The sequence below is a fragment of the Triturus cristatus genome, chromosome 3_2 (assembly GCF_964204655.1).
Source record: "Triturus cristatus chromosome 3_2, aTriCri1.1, whole genome shotgun sequence".
Taxonomy (NCBI): Eukaryota; Metazoa; Chordata; class Amphibia; order Caudata; family Salamandridae; genus Triturus; species Triturus cristatus.
The window spans coordinates 933,348,297-933,362,645 of NC_140584.1; the positions used below are offsets into that span (position 1 = coordinate 933,348,297).

At 48.5% G+C, this 14,349-nt stretch overlaps 1 protein-coding gene across 3 annotated transcripts in view; it reads left to right on the forward strand.

The window, feature by feature from the left end:
• INTS2 (integrator complex subunit 2) overlaps window positions 1–14,349 on the forward strand; it is a 305,765-nt gene that overhangs the window by 271,998 nt on the left and 19,418 nt on the right. For all 3 annotated transcript variants that reach the window (XM_085649420.1, XM_085649422.1, XM_085649421.1), the window contains exons 22-23: window positions 4,057–4,164; window positions 4,279–4,384. In XM_085649420.1, the coding sequence (XP_085505546.1) occupies window positions 4,057–4,164; window positions 4,279–4,384 (214 nt within the window). The remainder of the gene's footprint in view (window positions 1–4,056; window positions 4,165–4,278; window positions 4,385–14,349) is intronic.

Below are 14,349 nucleotides of genomic sequence, written 5' to 3' on the forward strand. Positions count from 1 at the left end.
TCCGAGTGTGGAGCAGAGCCCCGGTCCATGGACCCGCATCAGAAGTCCGGTCTGGACGATGATTAACTTGGTGCTCTTAGCAACCCCTGCGGAGATCTGTCTGGTAACCAGCAGCGCCGGAAACTCAATGACCTGTGGGATTTTCATTAAATCATTAGTACCAAGAGAACATGACCGTGTGCATTCCCAGGCAGTAAACCCACAAAGCGCTGCGAAACCAGACGCACTGCTAATGCCAGCTTCCGGTGCTGTGGCGCAATGGAAGAGGATGTGGCCACCACTCCCCTGTCTGGCTTCCTCTCTCCCCCCCCCCCTAATTAAAGAGGGGCCCTGAGACTCCAGAAAGCCACAGATATTACTAGTGCTGTTTATCTAATCAGGCAGTGTTTAGGCGCTAGGAAAGAGGTGGGCACCAGTAAAACTATAGGTGAAACCAGGCAGTGACATTTCAGGCATAAAACACTAATAATACATCTGTCTTAAAATGACCCCTATAATGTTTGAGCACTCTTTGTGAGTTGGACGTGGGCAGGGTCTTCCTACGTTTCACAACAGGACGCTTTGTTTGGGTCAAAGTGCGCTGACCAGGGCTATAACTTAGAAAATGAACCATTTTATGAAGTGGCGCTTCGATGCGCCTCACGAGGCGCTGAAGCGCTTTCACTTAACAGGTAACATCCCTCGGGTGTTTTAAGACAAGGTAAAACATACATTTCAACTGGTAACTCAAAGTTTAGAGGGAGCATGTTTTAAGCCCACTGAGAGCGACAGAGTTTATTTATACGCTTTTATATAGCGCGAACTTTACCCAAAGGTGTCAGAGCGTTTTACAATAGAACACGTTGCATTACATAAGGACTTCAGAGGACATGAATAACATAAAAGATACAAACAGATACACTCTAACGTCCCATAAGAATGGTAGTAAGTACATACGTCTACTCCAGATACTAGTGGTTAGAGTAACATATATACAAGTTGCAAATTCACTCAAGATTACATTTTTAAGAAGCGTTCAGCTGCTCAAGGCGCTACAAGATTAGCTCAGCATGTTGAGAGCGTGCTGCAACGAATGTGCGTGGTGCCGGTGGGATCACCGGGCAACATCTCACCACTTAGATAAACAGTAAAATAAAAAGCTCTGGCAGGTAACAATAAATGAAATATACAGCTATATTGGAAGAAGGTGTCACCCCCGTGCTTGGATGCAGGTGCCACCCCCCGCCCTCACTCTTGGTTTTAATGTCTCCACCCTCTGTGCTTTTAACCTGTGTCCACGCCTTTCTCACTTAGACTTCACTGTGCTCCTTCACTTCCCAATTGATGTTTTTAGTCTGTGTAAGTTAATTAACTCGGCCTAGCCAGTCATGAGAACCATTATCCACGACAATATTTGTGATGTCACACTCAAAAGTGCTTTCCAGGACCGTGAATTATTTATTCACTAGCTGCAGCCTGTAGTTTCTCTGAAAGAACCAAACGCCAAGATGCGTATGGATAGCTGCATTGATTTGCTTTATTTTACCCACATTGCCGTTTACAGTGTATAAGTAATGCAGGAAGGGTGGTTCAGGGAGGAACGGTGGAAAAGGAGAGAATGGCGGAAAAAGCCTTAATAAGGAAGGCACAAAAGGGATTGTTTATAGAATAAACACTGCATAAAGCATTTACAATGCAATATGGCATTGTAAATGACAATGCCTTTATAATGTATGTGTTAAGAAAACCTGCAATGTACAAAGTGCTTGTTTACGTGCACCACTTGCAGGTTTTCAATAACACATAAATAAAAGGCAGGGTCATTTGCAATGTCAATAGTTCAAACTCTCGCAAATGCGAGACCTATTGCATTGCAAATGCTTGTTATTTTTTTGTGTGAGAACGTTGCCGCACATGTTTGGTGGCAAGTCCATCCCTTGTGTGACGTCAGACGGTGCCCCGTAAGTTCCTGTTTGTGGACAGGATCTTCAGATTCGTTTTTCCGCCCTTGGATCTGGAAGCACACCGGAGGAGCTCCGAAGAATCTTCAATAATCTGAAGAGAAAGAAAAGACCGCTGAAAAGCACAGAAAATCATCAGAGGCCATGAGGAACATTGAAGATGGGAAGGAGAGCCCCCTCGAAACCACTGGGAGGGACCCCGATGCTGAAGAACACATGACTGAAGAAGGCAGAGAAGAGGTACAGAGAAGGGATATTGAGAACACCCACTTTAAATGCTTCCCACACTGCACCACAAGTTTGCTCAGAGCGTTCTGCATGAAGACACCGAAAGGAGCGTCATCGAAAGAGCAGAAGCTGCGAAGAGGTTCGGCACAAACACAAGGAGCCACCTGGGTCCCATCCACAGGTAGCCGATAGGGGCAAGCCTTCAAAACAACCCTCCATGCTGGCAGGTGCAAAGGAGGCACCAAAGGAAAAGGCCAAGGAGGCAAAGGACACAGAGCCGACTGCACCGAAGAGGAAACCCTCCTCAACGACAGACGCCAAAAGTCCACTTGAGATCAAAAGTAAGAGACGTCGACTCGAGGCCAAAATGGCAGCACTCCTGTAACGTAAGAAGGAGTTCGTTGACTCCCTCAAGACGTTCCATATTCCCATGAAACCATCGAAACCGAGGGACTTGGAGAAGATTTGCCGGACTTCGAGGTGCCATAGATGCTGGCGCATCACCAGTAAAAGCAGGACGATATCTTCGACTATGAGGAGGAAGACCCCAGCATGATGGAGAAACCGAGCTGGTTCGACAACGAGTGGCAAGTTCATGATGCTCACTCCCTCAGGAGGGAGTTGATAGCTACTTCTTGAGTCACTCGCCCCGACCGACCTATCCATGTACAATGGACTAATCAAGAGGGCGGTAGACACATATAGGGTCCTGCTAGAGGAAGAGAGGGAGGAATCCTTCTTTCTCCTCAAAACCCTGATGGCGTTACAGAAGGTGAATCTATACCTGCCCATGCTCCCCAGCATTCTAGACCCACACAACAATATTATGTTAATAAGTTGCTTGATTATGGTTGTACACTTTAGCTTATGAAAGGGGGAGCTATTAAAAGTCACTGATCTATGCGATCACCAAGTGCCCATAATGGCTATGCACCAATCGCGATCACCAAGTGCCCATAATGGCTATGCACCAATCACAACTGCAAAGTACATTCTTGCATTCCCTGACAGAACATTGCTAGATGAAATGGGAACCGTTCTGTATTGCATGCTGATGAAGACAACTTGATGTGTTTTTTTTTTTTGCATGCCTGTTAAGATATTAATGATTTATAAATCTCCCCTACACATTGTAGTATATCTGCTATAGCAGACCTCTCACGTGCTCATTTGATGTCTACGCTTATTGAAACTAGTGGACTCGTGGCCAAAGCATATATTTGTCACAAAATACACAAGCTACCTTAGATGATGTATTACAAATCCCTACACTTAAGAGTTCCTTGGTGCGTAAACTACACACACAACCCCTTCAGAACACTGTCTGAAATCGAATCTGTGTTCCAGAGGTACAGAGAGGATCTGTGGCCTTTCTGATAGACGGAACATATGCATGAATGATATCGTAAACGAACAAGAGTCCATCTGCCAGCGACTACCTATGATTCCATGCCGAGAATACCTGGCTATTAGGAGGTGACCTATGAGAATGCATGAAAAGGGCTCCTGGTTTTTAGTGTAAGCTAGTTGCTGCATAACATCCTGATGCCTATTGACTGCTGCACCTCCAGTTTACACCGATGACACAGTTGGGCTCTTTGCAGCTCTATGTCTGTAATAGAACATCCTTGTGCGGTTTTCACTCTTATTATTATTATTATTGAGTTTTATATAGTGCGAACTTGACCCGGAGGTGTCAGAGCGCTTTACAGAGTAAGCACGACCATGACTAATCAAAGAGCTTACTCAACTATCATAAATCTATGTCTGTGTGGTTTTTTGTGTGCCTGTTTTTAGCTGTGTGTGTGCTGGCCATGTGCTGTGTGTCATTTTAACCACTTAATCCCGCTCTAGAACTTGTATTAAGGTGTGTTCTTGCTGTAAACAGGGTTATCCTTGTGAACTTCTGCCATTGACAGTTGCGGGCATTCCATCCATGCACATCTGCCTCGACTTCATCCCGGAGTTAATTGCTCAACCCGAACTTGAGAAACAGGCAAGTTGTTTTTTTACACCTACCTTACCTTCTTTGTTCTTTTCTTCATTACTTTTATGTTCTTAACACCTCGTACTAATAGGATTACAACTTTTGATTGTTTTTCACCCCTAGAAATTTGCTATTCAGCTCCTTTCATATTTGTGTATCCAATATGCATTACCGAAGTCCCTGAGTGTGGCGCGGTTAGCCATCAACGTTATGGGAACTCTGCTAACTGGTAAGAATAAAATGATTGCACAGATATCTTTCGATTCACTGTTGGAATTGAGGATGGGGGGCAGAGGAGCAGCTATTTTCTAACACTAGATCCTCCAAAGAGAAATCTCTTCTAAACCTTCCTGTGATGCAAATGGATGAAATTTCTAAATAATTTTCAGGCTTTAAAAAAAATTCTACAGTACCAAAGTATGCTGCAAACTATAGACTAATGCACATTATTTCCATTTTGTATACATCAGGTAGGCACCACTGCAACACTTGGAGGCTCTGAACCATAGGACATGCATGTAAATCTCCAGCTGCAACAACAAGGTGGATAGGGGATCAATGAAGTCATACATGACTAAGCCACGTAGTTACAATTGGGCTGGATAATTACGACCCATAGACAAACCCCTGTTTACACAAGGATTAGAATTATACGTTTTGTTAAGTTTATTGCACTGGATAATTATAAGGCGTGTCAAAGCCCCACACCCTGCAGTTTTTCCCACGTTATGTCAGATTTTGATGGGCTAAAATCACAATGGACAATAATTCAATAATTCACACAGCAGGCAAAGATTTTAGTGAATGCAATAATTAGCTGCATTCCCTTCGGTGCACAGGGCCAAAATGTCAGTACCATAATGTTTGTTTCTTTTGTGCTGTTTCTTCGGTGCTCAGCTACCACTGTTATAACAGAGTAGTCCATTGCTCCAAGATTATTTTTAGAATTTGTAAATTGAGATCATGTTTATGATTTGCATTATGTGACAGTGAGTAGACAAAACAGATTGATATGTCTAAAAAGATTCCCATAGGCACTATTGGGTGAGGGCTGAAAATGTAAATATATTTATTTTCTGAACTCCAAACTCAACAATTTCAACCATTTGGGTGACCCAGTGTCAGGAAAGAGCATGTGGCTCCTAGAATTGAATCTCCTCAGCACATCTTTCTTTTGGAATTATGCCCTATTTACATGCATGTGGATAGAGATTAATGCAGTCCAATATCATGTACTTATTTTCCTTTGGTTGTGGGGTTTGGAAAGTTTGTGTCCTGCCAATGCAGATGTGCAAATACTTGCACATGTAAATTTTGGTATAGTCACAGTCTTGGACTGTCCTCATTATCACTTGGGCTATAAACATTGTCAGTAGTCATAATTTCTAGGTTCTAGGTTGCTGCTTTTCAATACCATAGGGCCTTTAACAAATGGTAGGAATAAAACATTTCAAGAACTCTTGAGTCTAAGCCTGACAGCGAGGGTTATTACAAGCATTGGACTATAGACAAGGGGGCACTCACATTTTCAGGATATCTAAATAGTTCGAGGCATGTGGGCTGCTGAATTCATATCTGTGCATAGATCGCCGCCTAGTGTTGGGTCCGGATGTTTGCACGTTGTTGTCCTGGAAGAGTCTTCGAAGTATCCTGGGATAGGTGACTCCTCCCCTGGACTACAGTGCGCATGGGCATCCTCTCCATCCTCAGATTGTTTTTTTCCGCCATTGGGTTCGGATGTGCTTATCTTGACTCAAGTTAGGAAAAACTTTTTCCAGGCAAAAAGGCCTTTAGTTCGCGTCGGTACTGTTCCCGATCGGTATCGATAGTATCATTGTTAGTTTACTAACTTCCAGAACCAACTTTTTCGCATCTTACCCGACCATCGACCCGACATCGACGATGGAATCGAGGACACCATTCAAGCGGTGCCCTGTATGCAATGCGAAATATCCACACATCGAAGTCCATCCGGTGTGCAACAAATGCCTTTCACCGGATCACGACGAATCTACATGTATGGCCTGTGCACGATTTCGATCCAAGAAGACTCTCCGGAATCGACGAGCGGCGAGACTCGAGGCGCAGCAAGCGGCACCGGCCCCGGCCGACATCTTCAGCGCCGAGACCGAAGATGTCGAAGAAGTGGAGAACCTACCCTCCAGTCCCGCTTCCGAACATGACTCCGGATCGGAAGACGTCGACGAAACACTCTTTCGCAGAGATGAAGACGACACCGAGGTAGAAGACTACAATGAGGCCTTAGGGGCCGAAGAGAGTAGCTCCGATGACGAGCAAGGCCTACCCGTTCAGACTGAGGAAATCCCAGTGCAACAGTCTATGGCTCCGGTCGAGGGATCGCCTTCGGGCCTTACCCAAGACCTATCCCGCAGTTCTTCGGCCCCGCCCTCGGGCCCGGCCTCGTACATTCAGCGGCAGCCATTAATGCCCAAACCGGCTGGTTTCCCTTCTTCGAAACCGAAACCAAAAGCTGTATTGGTTCAACTGAAACCGAAACCGAAAGTGGCGCTGGTCGGATCAAGGCCCTCCACACCTTCGACGCCAGCAAAACCCGTCGGCACCGAGCGCAACAAACGAGACTTCGGTGCCGAGCTTGAAGCGGCCGACGTCGGAGTCGACATACGGAAAAAGACCTTCGGTGCCACCAAACCTACTCGGCTCCCGGCACCGACTCAATCGGCTCCGACCCCAAAGGTCAAACTGCCTGCCGCGTCTCCCACCGCTTCGACGGCACCACCAAAGCCACGCTCATCGAAGACGTCGACGGCCATTCCCGCCCCTCGACTCGATGACTCACCGGCGCCGAAAAAGTCCACACCCGCCTCCACAGAACCGGTCGGCGCAAAGGAATCGAGGGCACTCCAGGTGCCACCCGTTGCTGCGCAACGCACCAAAAACAAAACGGCCCTCCAGGACACGTCGGGCTCCGAGCCAATAAAAGCTCCAACAGCCTCTTCGGCACCAGCCAACATTACTTTTGGCCTGCCACCATCCACGGCCCCGAAACTGTTCCAAATCAGGACACGGGTCACCCACACCACGATCACGCCTGCCGAACGCTCTGCGGAGACGTCTCCATCGCATCTCATCGACGCCGACACCGGCAGGATGATTATCCACAAAGGGAGAATAACTTCTGAGCCCGCTTTGGACTCCTTCCGGATCCCACTTAAGAGAAAGCTGCCAGTGGCTTCGGAACCAGTTCTTTACGAACCTTTCCATTCACCCTACCAGGATCCACAATCCTTCTCTCCCACACACTCCGACACGGATGCGTTGGAGGACTACATGGGTGACCAAGTCCCCTACCCCGGAGGGATGGACCCTGATGGCCAACAGGACCCTGATCAAGCTTGGGATGACCCTGTAGACCCAGGTGCACCTATGGATGCACAGGACCCGCAACTCTATGGAGCAAAAACATCTCCCACAGAGGACACTGCCGCGTTCAACGCTCTAATTGAACGTGCTGCGGCCAATCATGGGGTGCAACTTCACTCTGACACCATCGAGGACGACTTTCTCATGGATACTTTCGCATCCTCAGAAAGGAATATAAAGACTCTGCCCATGTTAAAGGGGGTCCTCAAACCAGCAAAGGACATCTTCAAGGAACCCACCAGCGCAAGAGTGATAAACCCCAGGATCGACAAAAAATACAGATCAGCGCCTGGGGACCCTACTTACATTAGAGGCCAGTTACCTCTGGATTCCATTGTCGTTGCGAATGCTCGCAAGAGGGCACACTCGCAAACAACAGGTGACGCTCCTCCCCCGGACAAAGAGTCCAAGGTGCTGGAGACCTCTGGCAAACGGGTTGCCGCCCAGGCAGCTAACATATGGCGCATTGCCAATACTCAAGCGCTCCTCGCTCGCTACGATAGAGCGCACTACGACACATTAGAGCAACTACTCCAACATCTCCCTGACCAATTCAAAGAAGGTGCAGAGATCCTCATCAGGGAGGGACAACTGCTCACAAATGCATCCATTAAGTGTGCACTGGATGCCGCAGATACAGCTGCCAGAGCCATAAACACTAGCGTCATGTTGCGACGACACGCCTGGTTGCGAATCTCCGGATTCAAACCGGAGGTACAAAATAACATCCTCAACCAACCTCTCAACCCCGACTACTTATTCGGGCCGGAGGTTGACACCACCCTAGAGAAAATAAAAAAGGACACAGACACTGCAAAGTCCATGGGGGCCCTACAAACGCAGTCCTTTCGGAGCGGCTCCTTTCGTCGCCCCGGAAATAGAGGAGCAGGTAGAGGACAGGGGTCACAGCAAACATACAACAAGGGCAACACGCAAAACACCTACGATAAAAACACCCGGGGTGGAAATCGTGGCTCCAGCACAAAGGGCAGAGGACGCGGCTACGGCAACACCAGGTCCTCCCCCAAGAACAAGCAGTGACGCCCTCTCCCTTCCTCCCGACCACATAACACCTGTCGGGGGAAGGCTACAAAGGTTCCTGTCCACGTGGAACTCCATCACCACGGACAGGTGGGTCAAAGATATTGTCAAATACGGTTACTGCCTAGAATTGACCTCAACTCCACCCACAATACCTCCAAAAAACCGTCCTATGTCCTCAGAGCACTTAACGCTCTTACAGCATGAGGTGCAAAGTATGCTACTAAAAGGCGCAATAGAGGTCGTATCCGTCCACGAGCAAGGTACGGGGGTGTACTCCCTGTACTTTTTAATACCGAAAAAGGACGGGTCACTCAGACCTATATTAGACCTGAGACCCCTGAACCAGTACATTCTTTCCGAGCATTTTCACATGCTCACTTTACAGCAAGTCCTCCCGCTGCTCAAGCAGGGAGACTTCCTGGCCACACTGGACCTCAAAGATGCGTATTTCCACATACCCATTCACCCCTCACACAAGAAATACCTCAGGTTCACTGTTCAAGGGCAGCACTACCAATTCAAAGTCCTCCCCTTCGGCGTGACAACAGCACCCAGGGTGTTCACAAAGTGCCTAGCTACTGTGGCGGCACATCTACGGAGGCAGCACATAAACGTCTACCCTTACCTGGACGACTGGCTCGTTCAAGCGAAGTCAGCCCAGCAATGTGCCAGCCACATGTCCCGCACCATTCACCTCCTTCACAGTCTGGGTTTCTCACTAAATTACCCAAAATCCCATCTCCAGCCCGCACACGTACAACAGTACCTAGGTGCGACTATAGACACTCTGGCGGCCACAGCTCAGCCAAATTTAGTGAGAATCAACAGCATGCAAATGCTGATTTCCAAGTTCAAACCACAACACTCCCTTCCCGCGCGAGTGTTCATGCAGTTGATAGGCATGATGGCCTCCTGCATTTTCATAGTCCCACACGCGAGACTACATATGCGCCCGCTTCAGGAGTGCTTAGCACGTCAGTGGAATCAGGCTCAAGGACAGTTGAAAGACCTAGTGTTGGTGAGCGGTCGGGCATACAACTCTCTGCATTGGTGGAATCCACAAAACCTTTGCAAGGGCCGACCGTTCCAAGAGCCTGTCCCACAAATAATACTGACGGCGGACGCGTCTCTCCAGGGATGGGGAGCTCATGTACTCCATTACACAGTGCAGGGACTATGGACAACACAACAAAAGAAGATGCACATCAACCTTCTAGAACTGATGGCGATCTTCCTGGCTATGAAAGCATTCAAAGTACACTTGTGCAACAAAGTCGTGTTGATCCGAACGGACAACATGACTGCCATGTACTACATACAGAAGCAGGGAGGAACACACTCTCCACAGTTGTCTCATCTGGCTCAGAGCATGTGGAAGTGGGCCATTCAGAGGAACATGTTCCTCATGGCAGAACACCTCCCCGGCAAGGACAACCAGATGGCGGATCTGCTCAGCAGACACAGCCACCAGATGCACGAGTGGGAGTTACACCCATCAGTACTCCAACCGTACTTCCAGCAATGGGGTCATCCAGAGATAGACCTATTCGCCACAAGCGAAAACGCAAAATGCCAAAGCTTTGCCGCCAGGTTCCCACATCCGCAGTCGCAGGGCAATGCGATATGGATGAACTGGTCCGGCAGATTTGCGTACGCTTTTCCCCCAGCACCACTGATACCGCTGGTGGCACGCAAACTCAGACAACATTCACTGACACTCGTCCTGGTTGCTCCAACGTGGGCACGCCAGCCATGTATGGACATCATTAAGGAGGCCAGGAGACCCACTACCAGAGCTTGCTATGCAGCCAAATTGAAAAGGTTCGTCATTTATTGCAATAATAATGACATTAACCCGCTAGACGCATCCATCCAAAACATAATTTGTTACCTCTTACACCTATACCGATGCAATCTGGCGTACACCTCTATACGTGTCCATTTGACCGCAATATCAGCCTATCTGCAGACCAGGCAGCACCTCTCTCTATTCAGAGTGCCTGCCATCAAAGCATTCTTGGAAGGACTCAAACGAGTCATTCCACCAAGCCACCCACCGGCTCCAATGTGGAACCTCAACTTGGTCCTCACACGCCTGATGGGTCCACCCTTTGAACCTCTACACTCATGCGAGATTCAATTCCTTACCTGGAAAGTAGCTTTCCTAGTAGCGATAACTTCTTTACGAAGAGTTAGTGAACTCCAGGCACTAACTGTTCAAGAGCCATTTATACAGGTTCACGCCAACAGGGTCGTACTACGTACCAACCCCAAATTCATGCCCAAGGTGATATCGCAGTTCCACATGAATCAAACTATTGAACTGCCTGTTTTCTTTCAAAACCCACAAACTGTCGCAGAAAGGGCACTCCATACACTAGATGTGAAAAGGGCCCTCATGTATTATATCGACAGGACCAAACCCTTTAGGAAAACAAAACAACTTTTCGTTGCCTTTGCCCCACACCACAAAGGTAACGCTATCTCCAAAGCAGGTATAGCCAGATGGATCGTTAAATGTATTCAAATTTGCTATCAAAAGGCTAAACGCACATTAACGATTCCCCCACGAGCCCACTCAACACGTAAGTTAGGGGCCTCCATGGCTTTCCTAGGTAACATTCCTTTGCATGTTATATGTAGAGCAGCCACCTGGTCCACTACACATACATTTACCAAACACTATTGTGTAGATGTGCAATCAAAACAGCAGGCAGCTGTAGGACAGGCTGTTCTCAAAACTCTTTTTCAGACCGCTGCAGCTGGCACTGGTAGCCGCCGCTAATAAGAGGGCACTGCTGTATATTCTATGCACAGATATGAATTCAGCAGCCCACATGCCTCGAACTGAATATGCTACTTACCAGTATGCATCTGTTCTTGGCATGTAGGGCTGCTGACATTCATATCGCCCTCCCTCCTCCCCGGCGCCTGTAGCAGCTGCAGCTCTCAGAATTACTGTAAACCATGTGGTATCGTCTGTGTTGGAAGTGATGTCCGCGTCACCTATATAGGCGCCACCTCGGCTGCTGAAGACTGTTTTTCCCCGCTTCAACTAGTGTCGATCCGAGAGAAGAGCTACCCCTCTGTCAGTTTTTGTCAGGCATTTTTTCAACGTTTTGTCGAGGTTTTCGAGTCCAACTCCTGGTGTGTCGAGGATGTCATCGTGTAAGACAGGCACCACAGGGTTTAAAACCTGTCACCAGGCCATTTTGGTGACAGACCGACCCGCACCTCTTGTGTTTCTGGTGCCTGGAGCACGACCACGACTCCAAGTCGTGCTCCGATTGCCAGACCATGGCGCCGATGGCTTTGAGGGAGCGATCCCTAAAGCTGCTAGTGGCCCAACAGGCGACTCCGAGGAAGCCACGATCCCGGACAAGAGGCAGGTCCCGGAACCATTCCAGGAGTCTATAGTCCTCTTCGTCCCACTCCAAGACATCAGGATATTCAGGTAAGAGACACACAAAGCACAAGAAGTCGAAGCGTATTTCGACTCCCCCCACCCCCCCTCCCAAACCCCCATCTACCTCCTCCCCGTCCATCGGACGAAGGAGCATATGTGTACAAGGCCTGGTCCCTTGGAACCCTCACCTTGGCTGACTCCGAGTCTCCAAAGTTGTCCTGCCTGCCCATCTGCGTTACCTGCAGGTTACGGTAAGCCACCAGCATTTTCAGTTCACTGTGCTCCCTTTTTGGCTTTACGAGCGCCCCTCTGGTGTTCAGAAAGGTGATGGCAGTGGTTGCAGCTCATCTGCGCAGATTAGAGGTATCAGTCTTCCCCTTTCTCAACACCTGGCTGCTGAAGGCGGACTTGCTCCAGGCTGTCTCCTCCCACCTCCAGACTACGGTGGGCCTTCTGTATTCGCTGGGGTTCACTATCAATGCGCCGAGGTCACACCCAACTCCCTCTCAAACACTCCCTTTCATCAGAGCTGTTCTGGACACAGTGCAGTTTGGGTTTATCATCCAGAGCGACAAGTTCAGGAAATTCAGGTTATGATACTGATATTTCAGCATCTAATACTGGGTTTCGGTGAGACTGACTCTAAGGCTGCTGGACCTCATGATGTCCTTCATTCTGCTAGTGACCCATGCCAGTGGGCGCAGCATCAGGGGAATCTCTCAGACATGGTCCTGATCTCAGAGGGAACTGCAAGGACCTGCAGTGGTGGCTATCGAACCGCGATTGGGCCAGAGGCAGATCCCTCTCCCTTCCCCAACCAGATCTCACAGTACTGACATATGCGTCACTCCTGGGATGGGGTGGCCACCTGGGAGAGGTGGAGATCAGAGGACTCTGGTCTCCGGTGGAATCTGGACTCCATATCAACCTGCTGGAGCTTCATGCATTGCCTTTCTACCCTCTGTCATGGGAAGGCTGGTGCAGGTGTTCATGTACAACACCACCACCATGTGGAACTGCAACAAACAGGGCGGGGTCATGGACCCTTTGTCAAGAGGCCCATCGTCTCTGGACATGGCTGGAACAGCAGGGCATATCCCTAGTGGTTCAACACCTGGCAAGTTCCCTGAACGCCAGAGCGTACAGACTCAGACGGATCACGAATGGTGTCTCCATCCAGAGGTGGAAAAACATCTCTTTCAACAGCAGGGAGACCCTTGGTTAGATTTGGTCGCCTCCGCCAAAAACGCTCAATGTCAGCGGTTTTGCGCGCTGGAGTTTCCAAGGCAGCTCTCGCTCAGAGTCGCTTTTTGTCTCGAGTGAAGCTTGCGCCTCCTGTACGCCTTTCCATCCATACCACTTCTGCCCAGAGCTTATTTTTCTAAAAATTGTTGTGGCTCTCCTTATTGAGTCGTGTGTCGTTTATTAATCACTCTGTGTATAGCAAATGTCTTACACTCCTCTGGCTGCTCAACCATACTACCACAAATAGAGCACTATGGGATTACAGCCCTACACTTCTGGCGGAATCTCTGGACTCTTTACACGATACAGCCAATTATTGGTATATCACATAAAGAGCCAGCTTTCTACAGTCACCCCCACTTTTTGTCTGGTATCTGATGCAATTTTGACAGATAGTGCTCGGGGGTTCCTGCTATCCAGCTCCCAAGTGTAATATCTCTTTCCCTAAACTGAATAATTGTTTCCTGAATTGGCAATACTTTTTGCACCCCCTGTAAGTTCCTAGTAAATGGTACACCTGGTACTTGGGGAAAGGAGGATAAAGAGGGTCCCTAACAGCTGCAGCACGTATTGTGCAACCCCCAGAAGACCCGTCAGCACCGACATGCAAACTGCCATAGCAGTCTGTGTGCCATGATTCAGAGAAAAGTGAAGACATGACATCGCACACATGTGTGCCATGCCTGCAGACACTGCATGTAGTATAGATAAGTCACCCCTACAGCAGGCCTTACAGCCCTAAGGCAGGGTGTACTATACTACATGTGTGGACATATCTGCATGAGCAGATATGCCCCTGTGATGTCTAAGTCGATTCTTAGATATTACAAGTAAACAAGGAAGCCATTTTGAGTACATGGGCTGGGGCACAGCTACCAACCTGACCAGCACCTCTGCACCCAGACTCCCCAGGGCAGCTAACGTCTGCTGGTGGTACTTTGGACCTTGAGCCCCCTAAAACCCTAGGTCCTGAAAGAGACCCCAGAAACTGAACGCAAATACTTGTATGCAATACATTCCTTTTCTTCCATAGGAAAGCATTGTGTGTAAAGTTGCGTTTAAGTGAACATTTTACTCACCTGCTAATATCAATATCT